Genomic DNA, 27,095 nt, shown 5'->3' with positions numbered 1-27,095 from the left:
TGTACACACAAACACGTGTACACACATACAAACACGTGTACACACATACAAACACGTGTACATACACAAACACGTGTACACACATACAAACACGTGTACACACATACAAACACGTGTACACACACAAACACGTGTACACACACACAAACACGTGCACACACACAAACACGTGTACACACAAACACGTGTACATACAAACACGTGTACACACATACAAACACGTGTACACACATACAAACACGTGTACACATACAAACACGTGTACACACATACAAACACGTGTACACACATACAAAAACGTACACACACACAAACACGTGTACACATACAAACACGTGTACACACATACAAACACGTGTACACACATACAAACACGTACACACACAAACACGTGTGCACATACACACACGTACACACACAAACACGTGCACACACACACGTGCACAAAGACAAATATCCCCCCTATAGCCTCACCAGACTGATGGGGCAAGTGCTGTTAGCGAGTAGCACTTACGAAGGCCGGCACGCCACGCCCGGCCGCCTTTGTCTCTCCCCCCCCCACCCCCGAGTGGCAATGTTTACACACAGTGCACCAGGGTAATGATTTCAGGCCGAGTCGACCTAGAGGGGGAGGGCCCTGGACCGGTTCAGCCGACCGTGAGGTGAGGGGGCAGGGTGAGTGTGTCTGGAAGGGAGGGGTGAGGAGAGAGGCGAGTGACGTCAGAGTGTCCCTGGGGGTGGTGAGGAGTTTGATTTGGCGGGGCGAGTTTGGAATGAGGTGAGGAGCAAGGGGGCCGTCCATAAATGACGTCACGCACCTGGGGGGGGGGGGTGGGGGGGTCAGACATTTGTGACGATGTGTGGACGATGGGGGGGGTGAGAAATGTGACGTCACATCAAAATTCGCAACTTTAAATAAATAAAGACAAGACGTTCTACTTAATTAAATAGACTTTGTAATAAATGTTTTCTCCTACAACATCAGAGTGCAGCGGCACATTAAATACGCACTACAATGACAATAGTTTAAAGCGATTTGAAGCATGTTTTATTATTTTTTTAGGGAGGGGGGGGGGAGCAGAGCTTTGTGACGTCATATTTGAGGGGTGGGGGGGGTCTGACTTGTTGTGACGTCGTGTGACGAAGGGGGAGGGGGGGGTCAAAAATCGCGTGACGTCATTTATGGACGGCCCCCAAGGTGAACGGTTCCTGGAGGGTGAGGCAAGGAGTGGGGGTGAGGAGCGAGGCGAGGTGAGAGTTCGGGAATCGAACTCGCATCGGGGGGCAGCGCGCTCACCACTGCGCCCACCGCTCCCCGCCCCAACACACACAAAGACAAAGATCCCCCGTATAGCCTCAACAGACTGTAAGGGGCAAGTGCTGTTAGCGAGCAGCACCTATGAAGGCCGGAACGGCACACGAGGGGGTGGGTGGCCCAGCACCACGCCCGACCGCCTTTGTCTCCCCAGTGGCGATGTTTACTACACACCGCACCAGGTACTCATTTGAGGCTGAGTCGACCTAGGGGAGGTCCATGACCGGTTCAGATAATCGTCACTGGTGTTGGCCGTGAGCAGGAATCGAACCCGGGTCGCCAGGTTCATAGCGCAGCGTAGCGCTAACCGCTACACCACCGCTCCCCCACACACATTCACACACTCACACACACATTCACACACTCACACACACACACTAACACACGCACACACAGCCACACACACGCACACACAGCCACACACACGCACACACACACACACACTAACACACACACACTAACACACACACACACTAACACACACACACACTAACACACGCACACACACACACACTAACACACGCACACACAGCCACACACACGCACACACACACATGCGCACGCACACGGCACTGACTTTACACACGAGGGGGTGAGGGGTGGGTGAGGGGTGGGTGAGGGGGGTGGTAGGGGTTGACCCTGGGGGTGTTACTGGGGGGGGGGGGCGGGGTGAGTAACTTTTCGGTGTTGTTTGGGGAAAGCGGAGATAGAAGAAGCAACACGGTTACCGGTCGTGTGATCACTCACCAACACTCACCGTGACACGGCCATCACTCACCATCACTCACCATCACACTCGCTCGCCGTTACAGTCACACGAACTCACCGTCACTCTCACTCATCACCTGCAATCACACTCACCAACTCAGTACTCACCCCCCCCCTTACACATGTTCACGCCGCCTCTACTCACCGTCATTCAAACTCACCCTCACCACGCAGGCTCGCCCTCACACTTGACCTCATTCAAGCTAGTCCACCCTCTCACTCACCCTAACCCGCGACCTCACTCACACGCACCAACACTCGCGACAAATACACTCACCCGTTCACTCACGCGTTCACTCACTCGTTCACTCACCCGTTCACTCACTCGTTCACTCACCCGTTCACTCACCCGTTCACTCACCCGTTCACTCACGCGTTCACTCACCTGCTCACTCACCCGTTCACTCACCCGTTCACTCACTCGTTCACTCACCCGTTCACTCACCCGTTCACTCACCCATTCACAATCACCCGTTCACTCACCCGTTCACACTCACCCGTTCACTCACCCGTTCACTCACGCGTTCACTCACCTGCTCACTCACCCGTTCACTCACCCGTTCACTCACTCGTTCACTCACCCGTTCACAATCACCCGTTCACTCACCCGTTCACACTCACCCGTTCACTCACGCGTTCACTCACCCGTTCACTCACCCGTTCACTCACCCGTTCACTCACCCATTCACACTCACCCGTTCAATCACCCGTTCACTCACCCATTCACACTCACCCGTTCAATCACCCGTTCACTCACCCATTCACACTCACCCGTTCACTCACCCGTTCACTCACCCGTTCATTCACGCGTTCACTCACCCGTTCACTCACCCGTTCACTCACCCATTCACACTCACCCGTTCACTCACCCGTTCACTCACCCATTCACAATCACCCGTTCACTCACCCATTCACAATCACCCGTTCACTCACCCGTTCACACTCACCCGTTCACTCACGCGTTCACTCACCCGTTCACTCACCCATTCACACTCACCCGTTCCTCACCCGTTCACTCACCCGTTCACTCACCCATTCACACTCACCCGTTCAATCACCCGTTCACTCACCCATTCACACTCACCCGTTCAATCACCCGTTCACTCACCCATTCACACTCACCCGTTCACTCACCCGTTCACTCACCCGTTCATTCACGCGTTCACTCACCCGTTCACTCACCCGTTCACTCACCCGTTCACTCACCCGTCCACACTCACGCGTTCACTTACCCGTTCACTCACGCGTTCACTCACCGTTCACTCACCCATTCACACTCACCCGTTCACTCACCCATTCACACTCACCCGTTCACTCACCTGTTCACTCACCTGTTCACTCACCCATTCACACTCACCCGTTCACTCACCCATTCACACTCACCCGTTCACTCACCCATTCAGCGGCGGGCATCAATAGGGGCCGAGGGTGTAGCAAGGGGTGAGGTGAGGGGTGAGGTGAGGGGTGAGGGTTAGGTGAGAGGTGAGGGTTAGGTGAGAGGTGAGGGTTAGGTGAGAGGTGAGGGTTAGGTGAGAGGTGAGGGTTAGGTGAGAGGTGAGGGTTAGGTGAGAGGTGAGGGTTAGGTGAGAGGTGAGGGTTAGGTGAGAGGTGAGGGTTAGGTGAGAGGTGAGGGTTAGGTGAGAGGTGAGGGTTAGGTGAGAGGTGAGGGTTAGGTGAGAGGTGAGGGTTAGGTGAGAGGTGAGGGTTAGGTGAGAGGTGAGGGTTAGGTGTGGGTGGTTGAGGTGAGCGTCACTGTGAAGTGATCGGTGAGGAGCGTCACCTGGTGGTGAGGAGCGAGGTGAGGAGCAGGGTGAGTGTGCCTGGTAGGGGTGAGGAGAGTGAGGAGAGTGAGGTCAGATTATCCCTGGGGGGTTGAGGTGAGGAGATTGTTTTGAAGGGGCCGAGTTTGGCATTAGGTGAGGAGCAAGGTGAGCGGTCCCTGGAATGGTGAGGCAAGCAGCGGGGTGAGGAGGCGAGGCAGAGTGGTGAGGCGAGTGGTGAGGCGAGTGGTGAGGGGAGTGTTTTGGCGGGCCGGGTGAGGAGGAGGATGCGCCTGTCGCCACGTCTCGCCGCGGACATCATGTCCGACTTCCCCGCTCTCGATCCCGATTTCTCGCGTCTCATGGAGTTTCACGGGGACCAGCAGCGCCTGGGGTCCCCTCACGGTGAGACCCCCAACGGGGACCCCTCTCAGCAACCCCCCCCCCTAACACCTTGAGGGTCCTCACGGATACTGCCCCCCTCACCCCCTCGATCCTCAGGGACCCCACGGAGGGGATCTGGGGACCCCCTTGTGTTTAGTGAGACACAACGCGATGTTTACAGACGAGTGGACAATGTTACAGATGGGTGAGTGATGTTATGGGTGAGTGATGTTATGGGTGAGTGGTGTTATGAGTGAGTGATGTTGGAGGTGAGTGATGTTATGAGTGAGTGATGTTGGAGGTGAGTGATGTTGGAGGTGAGTGATGTTACGAGTGAGTGATGTTATGAGTGAGTGATGTTGGAGGTGAGTGATGTTATGAGTGAGTGATGTTGGAGGTGAGTGATGTTACGAGTGAGTGTTGTTGGAGGTGAGTGATGTTACGAGTGAGTGTTGTTGGAGGTGAGTGATGTCGCAGGTGAGTGATGTTGGAGGTGAGTGATGTTGGAGGTGAGTGATGTTATGAGTGAGTGATGTTGGAGGTGAGTGATGTTGTAGGTGAGTGATGTTGGAGGTGAGTGATGTTACGAGTGAGTGTTGTTGGAGGTGAGTGATGTTATGGGTGAGTGATGTTATGAGTGAGTGATGTTGGAGGTGAGTGATGTTATAAGTGAGTGATGTATGGAGGTGAGTGATGTTGGAGGTGAGTGATGTTACGAGTGAGTGTTGTTGGAGGTGAGTGATGTCGCAGGTGAGTGATGTTGGAGGTGAGTGATGTTATGAGTGAGTGATGTTGGAGGTGAGTGATGTTATGAGTGAGTGATGTTATGAGTGAGTGATGTTGGAGGTGAGTGATGTTGGAGGTGAGTGATGTTGGAGGTGAGTGATGTTATGAGTGAGTGATGTTGGAGGTGAGTGATGTCATGAGTGAGTGATGTTATGAGTGAGTGATGTTATGAGTGAGTGATGTTGGAGGTGAGTGATGTTATGAGTGAGTGGTGTTATGAGTGAGTGATGTTGGAGGTGAGTGATGTTATGAGTGAGTGATGTTATGAGTGAGTGATGTTGGAGGTGAGTGATGTTGGAGGTGAGTAATGTTATGAGTGAGTGATGTTGGAGGTGAGTGATGTTGGAGGTGAGTGATGTTGGAGGTGAGTGATGTTATGAGTGAGTGATGTTGGAGGTGAGTGATGTTGGAGGTGAGTGATGTTGGAGGTGAGTGATGTTATGAGTGAGTGATGTTGGAGGTGAGTGATGTTATGGGTGAGTGATGTTATGAGTGAGTGATGTTGGAGGTGAGTGATGTTATGGGTGAGTGATGTTATGAGTGAGTGATGTTGGAGGTGAGTGATGTTATAAGTGAGTGATGTATGGAGGTGAGTGATGTTGGAGGTGAGTGATGTTACGAGTGAGTGTTGTTGGAGGTGAGTGATGTCGCAGGTGAGTGATGTTGGAGGTGAGTGATGTTATGAGTGAGTGATGTTGGAGGTGAGTGATGTTACGAGTGAGTGATGTTGGAGGTGAGTGATGTTGGAGGTGAGTGATGTTATGGGTGAGTGATGTTATGAGTGAGTGATGTTATGAGTGAGTGATGTTGGAGGTGAGTGATGTTGGAGGTGAGTGATGTTATGAGTGAGTGATGTTATGAGTGAGTGATGTTATGAGTGAGTGATGTTGGAGGTGAGTGATGTTATGAGTGAGTGATGTTATGAGTGAGTGATGTTGGAGGTGAGTGATGTTGGAGGTGAGTGATGTTATGAGTGAGTGATGTTGGAGGTGAGTGATGTTATGAGTGTGTGATGTTATGAGTGAGTAATGTTGGAGGTGAGTGATGTTGGAGGTGAGTGATGTTATGGGTGAGTGATGTTACGAGTGAGTGATGTTATGAGTGAGTGATGTTATGAGTGAGTGATGTTGGAGGTGAGTGATGTTATGAGTGAGTGGTGTTATGAGTGATGTAACGAGTGAGTGATGTTAGAGGTGAGTGATGTTATGAGTGAGTGATGTTATGAGTGAGTGATGTTGGAGGTGAGTGATGTTGGAGGTGAGTGATGTTGGAGGTGAGTGATGTTATGAGTGAGTGATGTTGGAGGTGAGTGATGTTATGGGTGAGTGATGTTATGAGTGAGTGATGTTATGAGTGAGTGATGTTATGAGTGAGTGATGTTGGAGGTGAGTGATGTTACGAGTGATGTATGGAGGTGAGTGATGTTGGAGGTGAGTGATGTTATGAGTGAGTGATGTTATGAGTGATGTTGGAGGTGAGTGATGTTATGAGTGAGTGATGTTATGAGTGAGTGATGTTGGAGGTGAGTGATGTTATGAGTGAGTGATGTTATGAGTGAGTGATGTTGGAGGTGAGTGATGTTATGGGTGAGTGATGTTGGAGGTGAGTGATGTTACGAGTGAGTGATGTTATGAGAGAGTGATGTTATGAGTGAGTGATGTTGGAGGTGAGTGATGTTACGAGTGAGTGATGTTGGAGGTGAGTGATGGTGGAGGTGAGTGATGTTATGAGTGAGTGATGTTGGAGGTGAGTGATGTTATGAGTGAGTGATGTTATGAGTGAGTGATGTTGCAGGTGAGTGATGTTATGAGTGAGTGATGTTGGAGGTGAGTGATGTTGGAGGTGAGTGATGTTATGAGTGAGTGATGTTGGAGGTGAGTGATGTTACGAGTGAGTGATGTTGGAGGTGAGTGATGTTGGAGGTGAGTGATGTTATGGGTGAGTGATGTTATGAGTGAGTGATGTTATGAGTGAGTGATGTTGGAGGTGAGTGATGTTGGAGGTGAGTGATGTTATGAGTGAGTGATGTTATGAGTGAGTGATGTTATGAGTGAGTGATGTTGGAGGTGAGTGATGTTATGAGTGAGTGATGTTATGAGTGAGTGATGTTGGAGGTGAGTGATGTTGGAGGTGAGTGATGTTATGAGTGAGTGATGTTGGAGGTGAGTGATGTTATGAGTGTGTGATGTTATGAGTGAGTGATGTTGGAGGTGAGTGATGTTGGAGGTGAGTGATGTTATGGGTGAGTGATGTTACGAGTGAGTGATGTTATGAGTGAGTGATGTTATGAGTGAGTGATGTTGGAGGTGAGTGATGTTATGAGTGAGTGGTGTTATGAGTGATGTAACGAGTGAGTGATGTTGGAGGTGAGTGATGTTATGAGTGAGTGATGTTATGAGTGAGTGATGTTGGAGGTGAGTGATGTTGGAGGTGAGTGATGTTGGAGGTGAGTGATGTTATGAGTGAGTGATGTTGGAGGTGAGTGATGTTATGGGTGAGTGATGTTATGAGTGAGTGATGTTATGAGTGAGTGATGTTATGAGTGAATGATGTTGGAGGTGAGTGATGTTACGAGTGATGTATGGAGGTGAGTGATGTTGGAGGTGAGTGATGTTATGAGTGAGTGATGTTATGAGTGATGTTGGAGGTGAGTGATGTTATGAGTGAGTGATGTTGGAGGTGAGTGATGTTATGAGTGAGTGATGTTATGAGTGAGTGATGTTGGAGGTGAGTGATGTTATGGGTGAGTGATGTTGGAGGTGAGTGATGTTACGAGTGAGTGATGTTATGAGAGAGTGATGTTATGAGTGAGTGATGTTGGAGGTGAGTGAAGTTACGAGTGAGTGATGTTGGAGGTGAGTGATGTTGGAGGTGAGTGATGTTATGAGTGAGTGATGTTGGAGGTGAGTGATGTTATGAGTGAGTGATGTTATGAGTGAGTGATGTTGCAGGTGAGTGATGTTATGAGTGAGTGATGTTATGAGTGAGTGATGTTGGAGGTGAGTGATGTTGGAGGTGAGTGATGTTATGAGTGAGTGATGTTGGAGGTGAGTGATGTTATGAGTGAGTGATGTTATGGGTGAGTGATGTTGGAGGTGAGTGATGTTGGAGGTGAGTGATGTTATGAGTGAGTGATGTTGGAGGTGAGTGATGTTGGAGGTGAGTGATGTTATGAGTGAGTGATGTTGCAGGTGGGTGATGTTGGAGGTGAGTGATGTTGGAGGTGAGTGATGTTATGAGTGAGTGATGTTGGAGGTGAGTGATGTTGGAGGTGAGTGATGTTATGAGTGAGTGATGTTGGAGGTGAGTGATGTTGGAGGTGAGTGATGTTACGAGTGATGTTGGAGGTGAGTGATGTTACAGATGAGTGTCATCTGTCCACCCAGCAGTGTAAATGGATTCACTGTAGTCGAATCGATTCGCAGTGTGTGTGTGGTGGGGTAGAGTGTGGGTACAACGACCACGGTCGATCGCATCGCGCGGCGCTTTCAGATGCGTTTCTGCGGCCGTCTGGAACGCTCTCCCTTCCGATATGAGGAAGCCACTGGGAGCACTTTTATATATGGATTGAAAACTCATTTCATTATCATTAGACCTCCTTTGCCAGTACTAACATGTAATAACGGGGTTTTCCCCTTTTTTCTGGCAACAAAACTGAAACCTTTTTTTATACAAGGATTCATGTCACTGCATTAACCACAATACCTGCAGTCAAAATGCAAACAGAAAACATACTATGATAATATATACATTGTCCTTGAAACTGATTGGTCCACACCAAGGGACGGCTTTCTTTTGAGCCTCGACCCAATTGGTGCTCGACCAGATGACGCCAATAATATGAAAACTCATTTCCGTAGAACTCCTTTCTGTGTCGTTTGTTGTCCTTCCGCCGCACTCCCGATTATCACGGTTGGCAAGGTACGGTGCGAAAGAAGTTCCACTATTCAGTACATACACCCCACCTCTTACAAGACGCCAGAGCACCCGCCAGCAGGTGCGCGACCGAGCACTTGCAGGAGCTGCGCCTGTTGACCTTTCATCCTTCACAATCGGAATATTTTATTCATATCGGAGGAATCCGATGAGCTGTAAAGCTCTTTAACACAGATGCCCAGCAGGGGCACGGGGTCAGAACGTTACAACAATATATAAAACACGATGGGAGTGCAAACGTACAATGCAAACAAATCACCCAAAGACATACGAATAATTAAAAGCATCCACATTTCTACCCAGGCAGGCATTAACTTATTTTTCAGAAGCGACCTGGCTACCACAAGTGATAGCTTGACAAAGTGGCTCATTTGGACATTTAATGGAACTGTGCCACGCGGTGACTTGGACCGCCGTGCTCTTCGTACGTTCGCCGCTGCCCTAGCGGGCGAAATCATTGAGCCGACATCGCCACCGGGAACGCTCGGGAACCCGTGTCTCACCGTGTCTCACCGTGTCTCGCCGTGTCTCACCGTGCCTCACCGTGCCTCACCGTGTCTCACCGTGTCTCACCGTGTCTCACCGTGCCTCACCGTGTCTCACCGTGTCTCACCGTGTCTCGCCGTGCCTCACTGTGTCTCACCGTGTCTCCCCGTGTCTCACCGTGTCTCACCGTGCCTCACCGCGTCTCACCGTGTCTCACCGTGTCTCGCCGTGTCTCGCCGTGTCTCACCGTGTCTCACCGTGTCTCACCGTGCCTCACCGCGTCTCACCGTGTCTCACCGTGTCTCACCGTGTCTCGCCGTGTCTCACCGTGTCTCACCGTGTCTCACCGTGCCTCACCGTGTCTCACCGTGTCTCACCGTGTCTCACCGATTTTCGGAACCGGCTTCCGAAAACTGTTTTTTTTTTCCGGTTTACTGTTCAGACAACAGGTCACTCACAGGCACCACCACGTGATATAACCCCCTCTACTTGGGACCGAAACAGAATTCCTCTACACTTCTGGCTGTCGCCTGATGAGGCTGGTTGTACTTACCGGCGAAACGTGGCACTCCAATTGTAAATGTTGTTGTGCGTTCACTCTCCCAAACACACCGGGGTGCTGAACTAGTCACTAATTGGCGCGTTTTGTTTACATGACAGACCTCAGTAATTGGCTGTGTCGGGTTGTGGTGGTTTTAACGACGCATTTACAATTTCCCGACCTAACCCCCCCCCCCCCCCAAAAAAAACAACTCCATTATGGAATATTGGTCGCGAAAGCCTCCTACGTACTCATTGGTTTTTTCGGTAAAGTCACGTATGTAGAAATACCGTAAAATTATATTAAAATAAATCAATCACGACGTTTCGACCGCAACACAAGCGATCTTCATCCGGTGTAAAAAACAAACAGCGAGGGAGCACACAGGGTGACATCAACGCAACACAGAGAGAGCGTTAAACTGCACGGAGGTAAATACAACAAGAAGATGAGAGACGAGAATTCAACAAACCTAAGAAAAAATGTACGTGATGCAAAACCAGTCAGGCCAACGACACAGTTAGACGCTTGCCTGGCGGACCACGAATTTCAGAAGAGTGCTAAATTTCGTGTTCATCCTCTGGGTTGAACATACCGGCATAGACAGAGTGAACAAATACGAGGTACAAGTCAGCAGAAATACATGTACAGGGACACCAAGAGGCAGGGAGAGGAAAGACGGACGGAGAAAGGAGGGAGGAACAGACAGAGGCCTTAAATAAAAAAGTAGAGGTGGGGGGTAAGGGCTGAAGAGAGCAAGGTGGCACGGCAGCATAGGTGAGGGGAGGGGTAGGAGAAGGCAAGGGGTACAATACGTTTCAAGGTGGCACGGCAGCATAGGTGGGGGGAGTAGAAGGCAAGGGGTACAATACGTTTAGGACAGGACTGTAAAGGTAACTTCCCCGTAGAAGCGCGTTAATAAAGAATTAAAGCTTTCGTGACCGCAAAAATTGCTCGTTGTTTTTTTTTCGGTAAAGTCACGTATGTATAAATACCATTAAATTATACCAAAATAAATCTACATACGTGACTTTGCCGAAAAAAAACCAATGAGTAATTTATGCGGTCACAAAATGCTTGAATTCTTTATCCTCCTACGTGTTGATCTTATTTTGAACTCTTCCCCACCCCCTACCCCATCCCCACCCCCGCCACCCCCACCCACCAGGTGTGCATGGGCCCTCGGACTCTCTGGGGCCCGGGGGCCCCGGGGCCGGCGTGCTGGTGGGCGGCGTGGTGGCCACGTGCGCCATCTGCGGCGACCGCGCCACGGGGAAGCACTACGGCGCCTCCAGCTGCGACGGCTGCAAGGGCTTCTTCCGGCGCAGCGTTCGCAAGAACCACATCTACACCTGCAGGTGCGGCGGCGGCGGCGGCGGCGGCGGCGGCGCTGGCACCCGCAGTGCCAGCGCCGCACTCGACTGCAGTTTCGGTATTGCGCTGCCTGTCGTGGTAAAAGTAGTGCACCACCTGTAGCAGCGCAACAGCTGTAGTGCACCACCTGTAGCAGCGTGACACCTGTAGTGCACCACCTGTAGCAGCGTGACAGCTGCAGTAGACCACCTGTAGCAGCGTGACACCTGTAGTGCACCACCTGTAGCAGCGTGAGAGCTGCAGTAGACCATCCGTAGCAGCGTGACACCTGCAGTGCACCACCTGTAGCAGCGTGACAGCTGCAGTAGACCACCTGTAGTCCACCACCTGTAGTGCACCACCTGTAGTGCACCACTTGTAGTGCACCACCTGTAGCAGCGTGACACCTGTAGTAGACCACCTGTAGCAGCGTGACACCTGCAGTGCAACACCTGTAGCAGTGCACCACCTGTACCAGTGCACCACCTGTAGCAGCGTGACACCTGTAGTGCAACACCTGTAGCAGTGCACCACCTGTACCAGTGCACCACCTGTAGCAGCGTGACACCTGTAGTGCACCACCTGTAGCAGTGCACCACCTGTACCAGTGCACCACCTGTAGCAGCGTGACACCTGCAGTGCAACACCTGTAGCAGTGCACCACCTGTACCAGTGCACCACCTGTAGCAGCGTGACACCTGCAGTGCAACACCTGTACCAGTGCACCACCTGTAGCAGCGTGACACGTGTAGTGCACCACCTGTAGCAGTGTACCACCTGTACCAGTGCACCACCTGTAGTGCACCACCTGTAGTGCAACACCTGTACCAGTGCACCACCTGTAGTGCACCACCTGTAGTGCAACACCTGTACCAGTGCACCACCTGTAGTGCACCACCTGTGGTGCACCACCTGTACCAGTTTACCACCTGTAGTGCACCACCTGTAGTGCACCACCTGTAGCAGCGTTACACCTGTAGTGCAACACCTGTAGTGCACCACCTGTACCAGTGCACCACCTGAAGTGCACCACCTGTAGTGCACCACCTGTAGCAGTGCACCACCTGTACCAGTGCACCACCTGTAGTGCACCACCTGTAGTGCAACACCTGTAGCAGTGCACCACCTGTAGCAGTGCACCACCTGTAGCAGTGCACCACCTGTAGCAGTGCACCACTGCCTGCAGCATTGATTCAAACATAGCCTGACTCTGCTGATGAGACACCGGTCCGGAACTTGCTTGTGTTCAACCAATGCTGCTGAAGTACAAAATCACTCGCAGACGGAAGAAGGGCCGTGCGGGTGATGAGATGGGCGCTCGCGCGTGCACACGTGTCCACCTGTATGTCCACCTGTGTGTCCACCTGTGTGTTCACCTGTGTGTCCACCTGTGTCTTCACCTGTGTGTCCACCTGCGTGTCCACCTGTGTGTCCACTTGCGTGTCCACCTGTGTGTTCACCTGTGTCTTCACCTGTGTGTCCACCTGTGTCTTCACCTGTGTGTCCACCTGCGTGTTCACCTGTGTGTCCACCTGCGTGTTCACCTGTGTGTTCACCTGTGTCTTCACCTGTGTGTCCACCTATGTGTCCACCTGCGTGTCCACCTGTGTGTTCACCTGTGTGTCCACCTGCGTGTTCACCTGTGTGTCCACCTGTGTGTCCACCTGTGTGTTCACCTGTGTGTCCACCTGTGTGTTCACCTGTGTGTCCACCTGTGTGTTCACCTGTGTGTCCACCTGTGTGTTCACCTGTGTGTCCACCTGTGTGTCCACCTGCGTGTTCACCTGTGTGTTCACCGCCTCCCTCCCTCCCTCTCGGCCGAGCGCCCCGGCGCTTCGTGCGTGCGGCCTCTGCCAAAACCCAGGAGGCGTCGCCGACGACGTGGGATGTCGATTTTACGACCCCCCCCCCCCCCCCGCTGCTATCTCCGCTTTACGGCCCCGATAGTGGCAGCCAAGGTCGCCCCGTGCGTAACCAACGCTCACCTGCAGCGGGGGAGTGGGGGCGGGCGATGGGGCGGCTAAATGAGTTACCCATTAACCTCTAGCGCAAACCGCAAACCCTCCCAAGCAAGCCCCATCACCCCACACTAATCCCAGATCCCTCCCCCCACCCCCCGCCCGGCCACGCGGCCAAAGCCCGGCGCAGGCGGTGAGCGAGGATCGTGCCGGGGAACCAAAGTCGCTCCGATCGTCCCAGAATGGCTCGCTCTGAACACCACTGCCACTGCCACCCCCATCGCACCCTCCCTGCCTCTCCAGCCGACGGCGTCTCTCTGGCCGAACCGACCACTCGTTGTAATTTGTTGTGATCTTTTGACGACCCCAGGAGAAAATAAACCAGGACGGGTGGTAAGCCTGGCCATGCCAAACGCAGTCAAGCTAACCTAACCGTAACCCTAGCCGTACCACACCCGGTCTAGCTAACCTAACCGTAACCCTAGCCGTACCACACCCGGTCAAGCTAGCCTAAACATAACCCTAGCCGTACCACACCTGGTCAAGCTAGCCTAAACATAACCATAGCCATACCACACCCGGTCAAGCTAACCTAACCATAACCCTAGCCATACCACATCCGGTCTAGCTAGCCTAAACATAACCATAGCCATACCACACCCGGTCAAGCTAGCCTAACCTTAACCCTAGCCATACCACACCCGGTCAAGCTAGCCTAAACATAACCATAGCCATACCAAAACCGGGCTAGCTAGCCTAAACATAACCATAGCCATACCACACCCAGTCAAGTTATCCTAAACATAACCCTAGCCGTACCACACCCGGTCTAGCTAGCCTAAACATAACCATAGCCATACCACACCCGGTCAAGCTAACCTAAACATAACCATAGCCGTACCACACCCGGTCTAGCTAGCCTAAACATAACCATAGCCATACGACACCCGGTCAAGCTATCCTAACCATAACCCTCGCCGTACCACACCTGGTCAAACTACCCTAACCATAACCATAGCCGTACCACACCCGATCAAGCTATTCTAACCATAACCCTCGCCGTACCACAACGTGGTATTGAGTACATTTTTTTGTCAAATTACCTTTGACCCGCTCCCCTGGATGACGATGACCTCTGACCCCCAGGTTCAACCGGCAGTGCGTGGTGGACAAGGACAAACGCAACCAGTGCCGCTACTGCCGCCTGCGCAAGTGCTTCCGTGCGGGGATGAAGAAGGAGGGTGAGGGGAGGGAATCAGATGGCAAAGCCGTTAATCCCAAAGGAAATCCGGTCAACACCCAAAAGGGAATCCCTATTAAAAGCGAGAGAAAATTTAATTCGTAACCCATGGGAAAATATCTCATGAAAGCTCAGTGGTAATTCTGTAATAAGCCGACAAAATTCCATTTAAACACAGAGAAGGTTAAATTTTAACCCCATTAAAAATCTAAATTGAACCACAAAAACCCCATAAAAAATCCATTAAATCAGGAATAGCCCCATTAAGAATCGATATAAATTTCCAGTAAAATACATTAAACACATAACAACCCAGAGAAACTCCATTAAACTCACAGATAATCCTAATATCCAGTGAAATCCCATCAAAGCCCAGTGAAGTTTCCATTAAATCCCATAAAAACTCCCATTATAACCCGTAGAAAATACCATTAAAATCCAGATAAAATCCCATTAGACCAATTAAAACCCAGACAAACCCCATTAGACCTATAAAACCCCATTAAACCCCAGAGAACCCCTCCTTCCCCCCATTAAAATTCAGACGTACCACACCTGGGACAGCTAACCTGACCCACAATCCTCGGCCTGCTGCTCTTCGCACCAACTTGCGTCCTGCCCTGGGTGTCAGTGAAGCCGAGTGGTGTTGACGATCTTGTGCTGCACCCCCAAAATCATCTCACCGCCACCCCCTACTCCCCACTGTCCCCACCTCCCCCAAACCCCTCATTCCCCCCTCAAGCAGCCGTGCAGAATGAGAGAGATCGGATCGCCCTGCGGAGACCGAGCTACGAGGAGGTGGGGTCGCTCTCAATCAGCAGCCTCGTGCAGGCCGAGGCCCTCTCCAGACAGGTGCCCTCACTCTAACATGGCGGCCTCACTCTAACATGGCGGCCTCACTCTAACGTGACGCCGTCACTCTAACATGGTGCCCTCACTCTAACGTGGCTCCCTCACTCTAACGTGACGCCCCCACTCTAACATGGCGGCCTCACTCTAACATGGCGGCCTCACTCTAACATGGTGGCCGTCACTCTAACGTGACGCCATCACTCTAACGTGACGCCGTCACTCTAACGTGACGGCCTCACTCTAACGTGACGCCCTCACTCTAACATGGCGGCCTCACTCTAACATGGTGGCCGTCACTCTAACGTGACGCCATCACTCTAACGTGACGCCGTCACTCTAACGTGACGGCCTCACTCTAACGTGACGCCCTCACTCTAACGTGACGGCCTCACTCTAACGTGACGCCATCACTCTAACGTGACGCCGTCACTCTAACGTGACGCCATCACTCTAACGTGACGGCCTCACTCTAACGTGACGCCCTCACTCTAACGTGACGGCCTCACTCTAACGTGACGCCCTCACTCTAACATGGCGGCCTCACTCTAACATGGTGGCCGTCACTCTAACGTGACGCCATCACTCTAACGTGACGCCGTCACTCTAACGTGACGGCCTCACTCTAACGTGACGCCATCACTCTAACGTGACGCCGTCACTCTAACGTGACGCCATCACTCTAACGTGACGGCCTCACTCTAACGTGACGCCCTCACTCTAACGTGACGGCCTCACTCTAACGTGACGCCGTCACTCTAACGTGACGGCCTCACTCTAACGTGACGCCCTCACTCTAACGTGACGGCCTCACCCTAACGTGACGCCGTCACTCTAACGTGACGCCGTCACTCTAACGTGACGCCATCACTCTAACGTGACGGCCTCACTCTAACGTGATGCCCTCACTCTAACGTGACGGCCTCACTCTAACGTGACGGCCTCACTCTAACGTGACGCCATCACTCTAACGTGACGCCGTCACTCTAACGTGACGCCGTCACTCTAACATGGTGGCCTCACTCTAACATGGTGGCCTCACTCTAACGTGACGCCCTCACTCTAACATGACGCCCTCACTCTAACATGGTGGCCTCACTCTAACGTGACGCCGTCACTCTAACGTGGTGGCCTCACTCTAACGTGACGTCCTCACTCTAACGTGACGCCGTCACTCTAACATGGTGGCCTCACTCTAACGTGACGCCGTCACTCTAACATGGTGGCCTCACTCTAACGTGACACCGTCACTCTAACATGGTGGCCTCACTCTAACATGGTGGCCTCACTCTAACGTGACGCCGTCACTCTAACGTGGTGGCCTCACTCTAACATGGTGGCCTCACTCTAACGTGACACCGTCACTCTAACATGGTGGCCTCACTCTAACATGGTGGCCTCACTCTAACGTGACGCCCTCAGTCTAACGTGACTCCCTCACTCTAATGTGACGCTCTCACTCTAACGTGACGCCGTCACTCTAACATGGTGGCCTCACTCTAACATGACACCCTCACTCTCACGTGGCTCCCTGACTCTAACGTGACGCCCTCACTCTAACGTGACACCCTCACTCTAACGTGACGCCCTCACTCTAACGTGACTCCCTCACTCTAACATGACGCCCTCACTCTAACGTGAAGCCCTCACTCTAACGTGACGCCGTCACTCTAACATGACGCCGTCACTCTAACATGGTGGCCTCACTCTAACGTGACACCCTCACTCTAACGTGACGCCCTCACTCTAACATGGTGGCCTCACTCTAACATGGCTCCCTCACTCTAACGTGACACCCTCACTCTAACATGGCGCCCTCACTCTAACGTGACGCCCTCACTCTAACGTGAAGCCCTCACTCTAACGTGACGCCGTCAGTCTAACATGGTGGCCTCACTCTAACGTGGTGGCCTCACTCTAACGTGACGCCCTCACTCTAACATGACGCCGTCACTCTAACATGACGCCCTCACTCTAACATGGTGGCCTCACTCTAACATGGTGGCCTCACTCTAACATGACACCCTCACTCTAACGTGACGCCCTCACTCTAACATGGTGGCCTCACTCTAACGTGACGCCCTCACTCTAACATGGTGGCCTCACTCTAACATGACTCCCTCACTCTAACGTGACGCCCTCACTCTAACTTGACTACCTCACTCTAACATGACACCCTGACTCTAACGTGAAGCCCTCACTCTAACGTGAAGCCCTCACTCTAACGTGAAGCCCTCACTCTAACGTGAAGTCCTCACTCTAACGTGACGCCCTCACTCTAACGTGGCTCCCTCAGTCTTTACGATGACGCTCTCACCCTAATGTGGCGCCCTCACCCTCACTGATGTGGCGATTTCACCTTCGCGAGCACTTGCCCCTGAAGTCCGTTCGGGCGATACAGTAGAATACAGGTTTCGAATTTAAAGTTCTTGTATTGGCCTTCAGGGCCATGAGAGGGTGTTCGTGGGCCCATTATATCTTGGAGATCTTCTGAAACCGTACGCTGCCCCTGACCGGCAACTTCGATCCACCGAATCCGGGCACCCCGAGTATGCCGAGGACAAATCTGCATTCAGTGGGTGATGATAGAGCTTTCAGGAGTCAGGGTGCCTCGCTTTGTGGGATGTCTTGCCCCAGTCTGTTAGGGATGCTCCGTCAGTCGAGCTTTTGAAGGTCTCGCCTGAAAACACATTTATTTTCTCCTGCATATCGGTCCGTGCGGGGTTGTTTTATCTCGCTGTTTTAATGTTAAGGTTTTTTTTGTTTTGTTGTGGGGCCTTGCGCGAACGAGTTTTTTCTCACTTCACCTCACACGTGGGGTGGGGGGTGTTCTTTGTCTCTGTGCGCATAGATCACGGGGGCCAGGGAAGTGGGGGGCTCGGGGCCGATGGGGGATGGTGGGGGCCCCATACGCAAGCTGGCCGGGGTGCAGGACGTGTGCGAGTCGATGAAGCAGCAGCTGCTGGTGCTGGTCGAGTGGGCCAAGTACATCCCGGCCTTCTGTGACCTGCCCCTAGACGACCAGGCACGGCGGGGACGGGAATCCTCCTCACCAATCGCGCGACTCGCATTCCTCACCAGTCACGTGACTCGCCCTCCTCATAAGTCACGTGACTCACCCTCATAAATCAAGTTACTCGCCCACTTCACCAATTAAGTGACTCACCCACCTCACCAATCACGCGACTCGCCCTCCTCACCAATCAAGTCACTCGCCCACCTCACCAATCAAGTGACTCATCCTCCTCACCAATGACACGACTCGCCGATCTCGCCAAGCAAGTGACTGATCCCTCGCGTGTCCTGCTCAATGCTCACCCCTCACGTGTCCCCCTCACCCCTCACGTGTCCCCCTCACCCCTTCTCGTGTCCCCCTCACCCCTCACGCGCCCCCCTCACCCCTCACGCGTCCCCCTCACCCCTCACGTGTCCCTCTCACCCCTCAGTGTCCCCCTCACGTGTCCCCCTCACCCCTCACGTGTCCCCCTCACCCCTCGCGTGTCCCCCTCACCCCTCACGTGTCCCCCTCACCCCTCACGTGTCCCCCTCACCCCTCACGTGTCCCCCTCACCCCTTCACGTGTCCCCCTCACCCCTTCACGTGTCCCCCTCACCCCTCACGTGTCCCCCTCACCCCTCACGTGTCCCCCTCACCCCTCACGTGTCCCCCTCACCCCTCACGTGTCCCCCTCACCCCTTCACGTGTCCCCCTCACCCCTCACGTGTCCCCCTCACGTGCCCCCCTCACCCCTCACGTGTCCCCCTCACGTGCCCCCCTCACCCCTCACGTGTCCCCCTCACGTGTCCCCCTCACCCCTCACGTGTCCCCCTCACCCCTTCACGTGTCCCCCTCACCCCTCACGTGTCCCCCTCACCCCTCACGTGTCCCCCTCACGTGCCCCCCTCACCCCTCACGTGTCCCCCTCACGTGCCCCCCTCACCCCTCACGTGTCCCCCTCACGTGCCCCCCTCACCCCTCACGTGTCCCCCTCACGTGTCCCCCTCACCCCTCACGTGTCCCCCTCACCCCTTCACGTGTCCCCCTCACCCCTCACGTGTCCCCCTCACGTGTCCCCCTCACGTGCCCCCCTCACCCCTCACGTGTCCCCCTCACGTGCCCCCCTCACCCCTCACGTGTCCCCCTCACGTGTCCCCCTCACCCCTCACGTGCCCCCCTCACCCCTCACGTGTCCCCCTCACCCCTCACGTGCCCCCCTCACCCCCTCACGTGCCCCCCTCACCCCTTCACGTGCCCCCCTCACCCCTTCACGTGCCCCCCTCACGTGTCCCCCTCACCCCTCACGTGTCCCCCTCACGTGTCCCCCTCACGTGCCCCCCTCACCCCTCACGTGTCCCCCTCACGTGTCCCCCTCACCCCTCACGTGCCCCCCTCACCCCTCACGTGTCCCCCTCACCCCTCACGTGCCCCCCTCACCCCTCACGTGCCCCCCTCACCCCTCACGTGCCCCCCTCACCCCTCACGTGTCCCCCTCACCCCTCACGTGCCCCCCTCACCCCTCACGTGCCCCCCTCACCCCTCACGTGCCCCCCTCACCCCTCACGTGTCCCCCTCACCCCTCACGTGTCCCCCTCACCCCTCACGTGCCCCCCTCACCCCTCACGTGTCCCCCTCACCCCTCACGTGTCCCCCTCACCCCTCACGTGTCCCCCTCACCCCTCACGTGCCCCCCTCACCCCTCACGTGTCCCCCTCACGTGTCCCCCTCACCCCTCACGTGCCCCCCTCACCCCTCACGTGTCCCCCTCACCCCTCACGTGCCCCCCTCACCCCTCACGTGCCCCCCTCACCCCTCACGTGCCCCCCTCACCCCTCACGTGTCCCCCTCACCCCTCACGTGCCCCCCTCACCCCTCACGTGCCCCCCTCACCCCTCACGTGCCCCCCTCACCCCTCACGTGTCCCCCTCACCCCTCACGTGTCCCCCTCACCCCTCACGTGCCCCCCTCACCCCTCACGTGTCCCCCTCACCCCTCACGTGTCCCCCTCACCCCTCACGTGTCCCCCTCACCCCTCACGTGCCCCCCTCACGTGTCCCCCTCACGTGTCCCCCTCACCAGGTGTCTCTGCTGAGAGCTCATGCTGGTGAGCACCTCCTTCTTGGGGTCTCCAAGCGCTCCCTGCCCTACAAGGAGCTGCTGCTGCTGGGTGAGCACCACACTCACACAGACAAAGGTCCCCCGTGTAGCCTCAACAGACTGTTGGGGCAAGTGCTGTTAGCGAGGAGCACCTGCGAAGGCCGGCACGGCGCACGAGGGGGTGGGTGGCCCAGCGCCACGCCCCGGTTCACCGTCGTCTCCCCCCAGTGGCGGTGCTCATTTGAGGCTGAGTCGGCCTAGGGGAGGCCCAGGACCGCTTCAGATAAATCCTCAGGGCCATTCGGTTTGTAGTGCAGCGTGCTAACCAGTGCACCGCCGCTCTTTACAACTGCCGTGCGTTCGCCGGCGTGGCCGTTGCCATGCGTGAAGTGTCGATCCCGTTGCCGTGCGTTCATCGGCGAGGGCGTTGGCATCCGTTCACCGGCGAGACCGTTGCCATGTGTTCACTGGCGAGACCGTTGCCATGTGTTCACTGGCGAGGCCGTTGGCATCCATTCACCGGCGAGACCGTTGCCATGTGTTCACTGGCGAGACCGTTGCCATGTGTTCACTGGCGAGACCGTTGCCATGTTTTCACTGGCGAGACCGTTGCCATGTTTTCACTGGCGAGACCGTTGCCATGTGTTCACTGGCGAGACCGTTGCCATGTGTTCACTGGCGAGACCGTTGCCATGTGTTCACTGGCGAGACCGTTGCCATGTTTTCACTGGCGAGACCGTTGCCATGTTTTCACTGGCGAGACCGTTGCCATGTGTTCACTGGTGAGACTGTTGCCATGTGTTCACTGGCGAGGCCGTTGCCATGTGTTCACTGGTGAGACTGTTGCCGTGTGTTCACTGGCGAGACCGTTGCCATGTGTTCACTGGCGAGACCGTTGCCATGTGTTCACCGGCGAGGGCGCTGATGTGCGTTCGCCTTACCGGGCCGCTGCCGCGCGTTCCCCGCCGTCCCGGCGCAGGCTCCGAGGCGGTGATTCCCAGGAACTGCCCCGAGCAGGAGCTGTGCCGCGTCACAAACCGCGTGCTGGACGAGCTCGTGAGACCTTTCCGCGACCTCCAGCTCGACGACGCGGAGTTCGCCTGCCTCAAGGCCATCGTCTTCTTTGACCCAGGTGAGACAGGAACTCCTGGACCCCGGTCCCTAACTCTACGACCCTCGCCAGCCTCTACGGCTCTCGCTGGCTACGACCCTCCCCGCACTCTTGGCTCCAGCACCCTTGGCTTCCTGTTGAAGCTCCCAGTCAACCATCGCTCAAAGGGGGGCTGCCGATTCTCCTCTGGTGACCCCCATAGTCTGGAACTACCCCCCTCCACCCACCCCACCACCACCACCACCACCCAGCTGCCTCCTTGCTCCCTGTTCAAATCCAGGCTGAAGACCTCCCTCTTCATCTTCACTCTTCATGTAAAATACACCCATTGCTACCCGCACACCTGTAAACAACAACAACCGGTGATGGCACCGCAGAGCCTTTAGTGCCAGGCTAGGTCCAGCTTGGGGTTATCACGTGGCTTGTGGAAGGCTCGCTGCAGGCAAGGGGTCATGGGGCACACACAGGTGCCATGGGTTGACCGACCGAGACGACTGGCAGATGCACCACCCGGTGGTACATGTGGTCAGTGGTGAGGCTGTGGCGAGGGTGGGGTGGCGAGGCTGTGGCGAGGGTGGGGTGGTGAGGCTGTGGCGAGTGTGGGTGGCGAGGCTGTGGCGAGTGTGGGTGGTGAGCGCTCACCCGGTGTGCGTGACCTCGCTGTTGTTGCAGATGCGAAGGGATTGAGCGACGCCGCTCGAATCAAAGCGATGCGCTTCCACGTGCAGGTGAGTGACGTGCGCGAGGGTGAGCGACGGTGGCTGAGGGTGAGTGACTGGTGAGAGACCAGAGAGTGAGTGACCGGTGATTGAACTGTGAGACTGATGACTTGGTGAGACTGGACATTGACCAATGAGTGACTCATGCTCGCTCACCCCAGGTGCTGCTGGACTACATGACTAATCCATGTGCGTGCTCACCCACTTGCCCGCTCGCCCGCTCGCTCACCCCAGGTGCTGCTGGAGGACTACGTGACCGACCGCCAGTACGAGAGCCGCGGGCGATTCGGGGAGCTGCTGCTGCTGCTGCCGGCGCTGCAGAGCATCACGTGGCAGCTCATCGAGCAGGTCCACCTCCTCCGCCTCTTCGGCGTCGCCAAGGTGGACAACCTTCTGCAGGAGATGCTGCTCGGAGGTACGGCGGAGGGGCTGGACCGTGCCCGGGCATCGGAGGTTTCAGTCCGTCCTCCTCCCGTCTCGTGAGGTGACGTTATGAAAGGGCGTCACCGGCGAAAAATACGGCAGAAGCTGGCGCACAGCGGTGGCTCGGAGATGTTAACTCCCTCGCCTGGTATGCGGGAGGTCGTGGGTTCCATCCTGACCCTGGCGGTGTCTCTCCCCCCCCCGTGGTCACGCGGATCTTTCTCCGGGTCCCCCGCTTTTTCGAACCAACATCATGCGTTTTGAGCATTTGGCTGCCGCTATCAATGTGCACACGGCGATGATAAGCCACTTTCGTTTCGTCGAGCTATCGCTAGCAATGGCCAGCAGGGTTGCTTCCGAAGAAGAGCTATATAGCGGCTCCAGCGGGACCTTTACCTGCTCAAGTAAAAAGGACACCGCTTTAATGGCTTTCCTCTCGCGGCCTCTAACCCGTTTCGCTTTTGCGGCTTCCGCGCCAACGTTTGATTGAGGCCACGCGGCTCGCCGACCGTGCCTCCCCGCCCCGCCAGATGGGAACGGCGGTCAAGAATAATAGCGACGGAGCGGCAGCCGGGCAATGGTCCGTGTCCCGACGGGAGGGCGTTCACGCGGGCGGGAGATGGGGCGGTGGAATCGGTCAATTTGCTGCGGCTTGGAGCAGCGGGTCGGCAACCGGCGGCTTTGGAGCCGCGTGCGAGTGCCTCCTTGGCCGCCCCCTTGCGGGCAGCCGCTGAAAAAATAAATAAAACTAAAAATAATTCCAATCTCAGGCGTAAATTTAAGCTGAAGTTCATCGGCGGTGTGTTAAACACAACAGGGAATGGGGCTTGTGACTATGGGATGTCTTGTCGACAACACGATGCAGTCAAGCTGTGCGATTGTTAGAGAATAACTGAGGGGGGGGGGGGCAAAAGCGAAATAGACGCTGTTTATTGCATCACCTATTTTTGTTAATTGTGGTCGGAATTTGTTTCTCGTCGGCTGCGTTCCCGCTTTGCTGTGTGTTGTGTGTACAAGTTGCTGCCCGTGTGACGCGGCTCTCAAATTACTTTGTCTATTCAAGTTAGAATGTGTGGCGTTGTCGTCGGCTGTGTACCCGCTTTGCTGTGTTTGTGTGTACACAAACACAAACACACAAACACAGCAAAGTGTACAAGTAGCTGCCCGTGCTAAGACACAAAAAACGGCTATTCGTCTTCTTCTGCTTTGAGAGGTTGCTGACCCCTGGCCTAGAGTAATGGATGGAGGAGGAGGGGGGGGCACAAGAGGAAGATTGCTGCTCAGGGCGATTCCAGATTCAGTTGAATTTGTAATCACGGGTTTGGAGCGCGACACCGGGGGAGCGAGCGGTGGGCGCAGCGGTCGGCATGCCGGCGGCCGTGAACCCGGCGACCTGCTGCGGTCGATTCTCGGTGAAGGCCAAACACGAAGTGGGCGAGAGATTATCCTCGCCGGTGCCGGGGTAGCGGTTGGGCGCAGCGGTTAGCGCGGGCCCGGCCGCCCGCCCGGCCGCTCGCTCGTTGACGTCGCTGGCGAATATCTTAACCGGTCCTGGGCCTCCCATCCATAGGTCGACGTAGCCTGAAATGAGACCTGGTTACAGTGCGTAGTGAATATCAGCACCGGGGAGGCAAAGTGAGGCCGGGCGTGGTCGCCGGCCACCTCACCGCCTCATACGCCGTACCGGCGCTCGCTAGCGGCACTTGCCCCAGCGGTCTGTTCGAGGCTACATGGTGGGGGGGGGGGCCTTTGTCTTTGTGCGCGTGCAGGAGTGACGGCCGACGCTGCACCGGCCGGCCAGGCGCCCGCTCACCCTCAGCTGCTGCCCCATCTGCCTCACCTGCCCCACCTGCCCGCTCACCCCCCTCACCAGCAGCAGCCGCTGCCCCCTTCCCGCTCCCCAGACCCCCCGCATCACTTCCTGGGCAACTCTGGCAGTGGGCACCCGGTCATTATCAGCAACCCCATGGCCACGCAGCACACCATGCAGCACACCGCTCACCTGTGTGAGTAGATGCTCACCACTACCATGCAGCACACCGCTCACCTGTGTGAGTAGACGCTCACCACTACCGCACAGCACACCACTCACCTGTGTGAGTAGGTGCTCACCACTACCACGCAGCACACCACTCACCTGTGTGAGTTGACGCTCACCACTACCACGCAGCACGCCGCTCACCTGTGTGAGTAGAGGCTCACCACTACCACGCAGCACACCGCTCACCTGTGTGAGTAGATGCTCACCACACCGCGCAGCACGCCGCTCACCTGTTTGAGTAGACGCTCACCACACCACGCAGCACACCGCTCACCTGTGTGAGTAGACGCTCACCACTACTACGCAGCACACCGCTCACCTGTGTGAGTAGACGCTCACCACTACCACGCAGCACACCGCTCACCTGTGTGAGTAGATGCTCACCACTACCACGCAGCACACCACTCACCTGTGTGAGTAGACGCTCACCACTACTACGCAGCACACCGCTCACCTGTGTGAGTAGACGCTCACCACTACCACGCAGCACGCCGCTCACCTGTGTGAGTAGAGGCTCACCACTACCACACAGCACACCGCTCACCTGTGTGAGTAGACGCTCACCACTACCACGCAGCACACCGCTCACCTGTGTGAGTAGACGCTCACCACTATCGTGGATCTCACAGCTCACCTGTGTGAGTATATGCTCACCACACCCTGCATCACACCACTCACCTGTGTGAGTAGATTCTCACCACACCACGCAGCACACCACTCACCTGTGTGAGTAGACGCTCACCACACCATGGAGCACACCACTCACCTGTGTGAGTAGACGCTCACCACTACCATGCAGCACGCCGCTCACCTGTGTGAATAGATGCTCACCACACCACGCAGCACACCACTCACCTGTGTGAGTAGATGCTCACCACACCATGGAGCACACCACTCACCTGTGTGAGTAGATGATCACCACACCGTGCAGCACACCGCTCACCTGTGTGAGTAGACGCTCACCACCACCATGTAGCTCACCACTCACCGCTACAGCTGGTGTCATGGTAGCTGGCTGTTAATGCTAAGGCGCCTCTGCGTGTCTGTGTGTGTGTCTGTGTGTGTCTGTGTGTGTGTCTGTGTGTGTCTGTGTGCGCGCGTCCGTGGGGAGCAGTAGTGGAGCGGTTAGTGCGCTGTGCTACGAATCTGGCGACCCAGGTTCGATTCCCTCTCACGGCCAACACCAGTGACGATTATCTAAACTGGTCCTGGGCCTTCCCTAGGTCGACTCAGCCTCAAATGAGTACCTGGTGCGATGCGTGAACAACGCCACTAGGGAGACAAAGGCGGCCGGGCGTGATGCTGGCCACCCACCCCCTCGTGTGCCGTGCCGGCCTTCGTAGGTGCTCGCTAACATCACTTGCCCCAACAGTCTGTTAAAAGCTACGTGGGGGATCTTTTGTCTTTGTGTGTGTCTGTGGTGCGTGTCTCTGCGTCGCAGCCACCCCGGACACGCCGCTCCCGTCTCCTCCCGGGAGCTCCCCCCCTGGGGGTCCCGACCCCTACAAGATGAGGGGGGGAGCCCTGCCCCACGAGGGACCCCCACCCTCCCCATCCTCCACATCCCACACAGTGCTCACCAAGCGGGAGACTCAGTGACTCTGCACAACAGTAGCACACCAGCTGTACACGCCTGCATGAGCAGTAGCACACCTGTACACACCTGCAGTAACACACCTGTATACACCTGTACAGGAATTCCCCGCTATACATAAGGGTTCTGTTCCTGAGAAATGCTACTTAACTCATGAGCAGTGGCACACCTGTACACACCTGCATGAGCAGTAGAACACTTGTACACACCTGCAGTAGCACACCTGTACACACCTGTACAGGAATCCCCCGCTAAACATAAGGGTTCTGTTCCTGAGAAATGCTACTTAACTCGAAATAACTTAAAACGAACTCTAAATTCCCATAAAGATGTTAAAATAGGGGGTTGCGTTCTTAACCGACATTTCAGGAATAAAATGCGTGACTAAATGTCATGAAGTTTATTACAAAAAAACATCAGGTAACATGGATTTAACGAATAATAATTACAAATAACTACATAAAACTTACCAGAGATGGTAAAGCAAAGCTTATTGATCGACGACTGTGGAGTTACGCAGACGAAGGCCACGCATGCTTGCAATATCGACAGCCTTTTCACCTGCTTTATAACGATTTGAAACGTCTGATTTATCGTTGAGATTCTTTACCTTTTTTTTCTTTTTCTTGCCAGAGGCGCTATCATCATTTTCCGTGCATTTTGCACTCACCTTTCTAAGGCCTATGTACTGTTAAAAAAAACTATCGCCGAACGCGACATTTCTAGCTAGCCACGCT

The 27,095-nt window shown here is 54.9% G+C and overlaps 1 protein-coding gene across 1 annotated transcript; it reads left to right on the top strand.

The window, feature by feature from the left end:
• Positions 1-4,130: 4,130 nt before the first annotated feature.
• Positions 4,131-26,551, top strand: LOC116954270 (hepatocyte nuclear factor 4-gamma-like). Its single transcript, XM_076052106.1, has 11 exons — positions 4,131-4,248; positions 11,145-11,334; positions 14,434-14,528; positions 15,273-15,379; positions 18,228-18,401; positions 20,453-20,540; positions 21,450-21,602; positions 22,254-22,309; positions 22,535-22,715; positions 24,493-24,729; positions 26,206-26,551. Exons 1-11 carry the CDS (start codon positions 4,131-4,133, stop codon positions 26,361-26,363), a joined length of 1,557 nt encoding a protein of 518 aa, XP_075908221.1. The 3' UTR covers positions 26,364-26,551.
• The last annotated feature ends 544 nt before the right edge of the window (positions 26,552-27,095 follow it).

This window comes from Petromyzon marinus, chromosome 54 (genome assembly GCF_048934315.1).
Source record: "Petromyzon marinus isolate PM22_M1 ecotype Great Lakes invasive population chromosome 54, UKy_Petmar_22M1.pri1.0, whole genome shotgun sequence".
Lineage (NCBI taxonomy): Eukaryota > Metazoa > Chordata > Hyperoartia > Petromyzontiformes > Petromyzontidae > Petromyzon > Petromyzon marinus.
The sequence above is the reverse complement of the archived record's forward strand: the minus strand, read 5'-3'. Positions and strand labels throughout refer to the sequence as shown.

Coding starts and splice junctions, on each gene's coding strand:
- LOC116954270 (XM_076052106.1), top strand. CDS start 4,131: ATGCGCCTGTCGCCACGTCTCGCCGCGGACATCATGTCCGACTTCCCC. Junction 11,335..14,433: donor AACCACATCTACACCTGCAG/GTGCGGCGGCGG, acceptor TCTGACCCCCAG/GTTCAACCGGCAGTGCGTGG. Junction 18,402..20,452: donor ACCTGCCCCTAGACGACCAG/GCACGGCGGGGA, acceptor CCCCCTCACCAG/GTGTCTCTGCTGAGAGCTCA.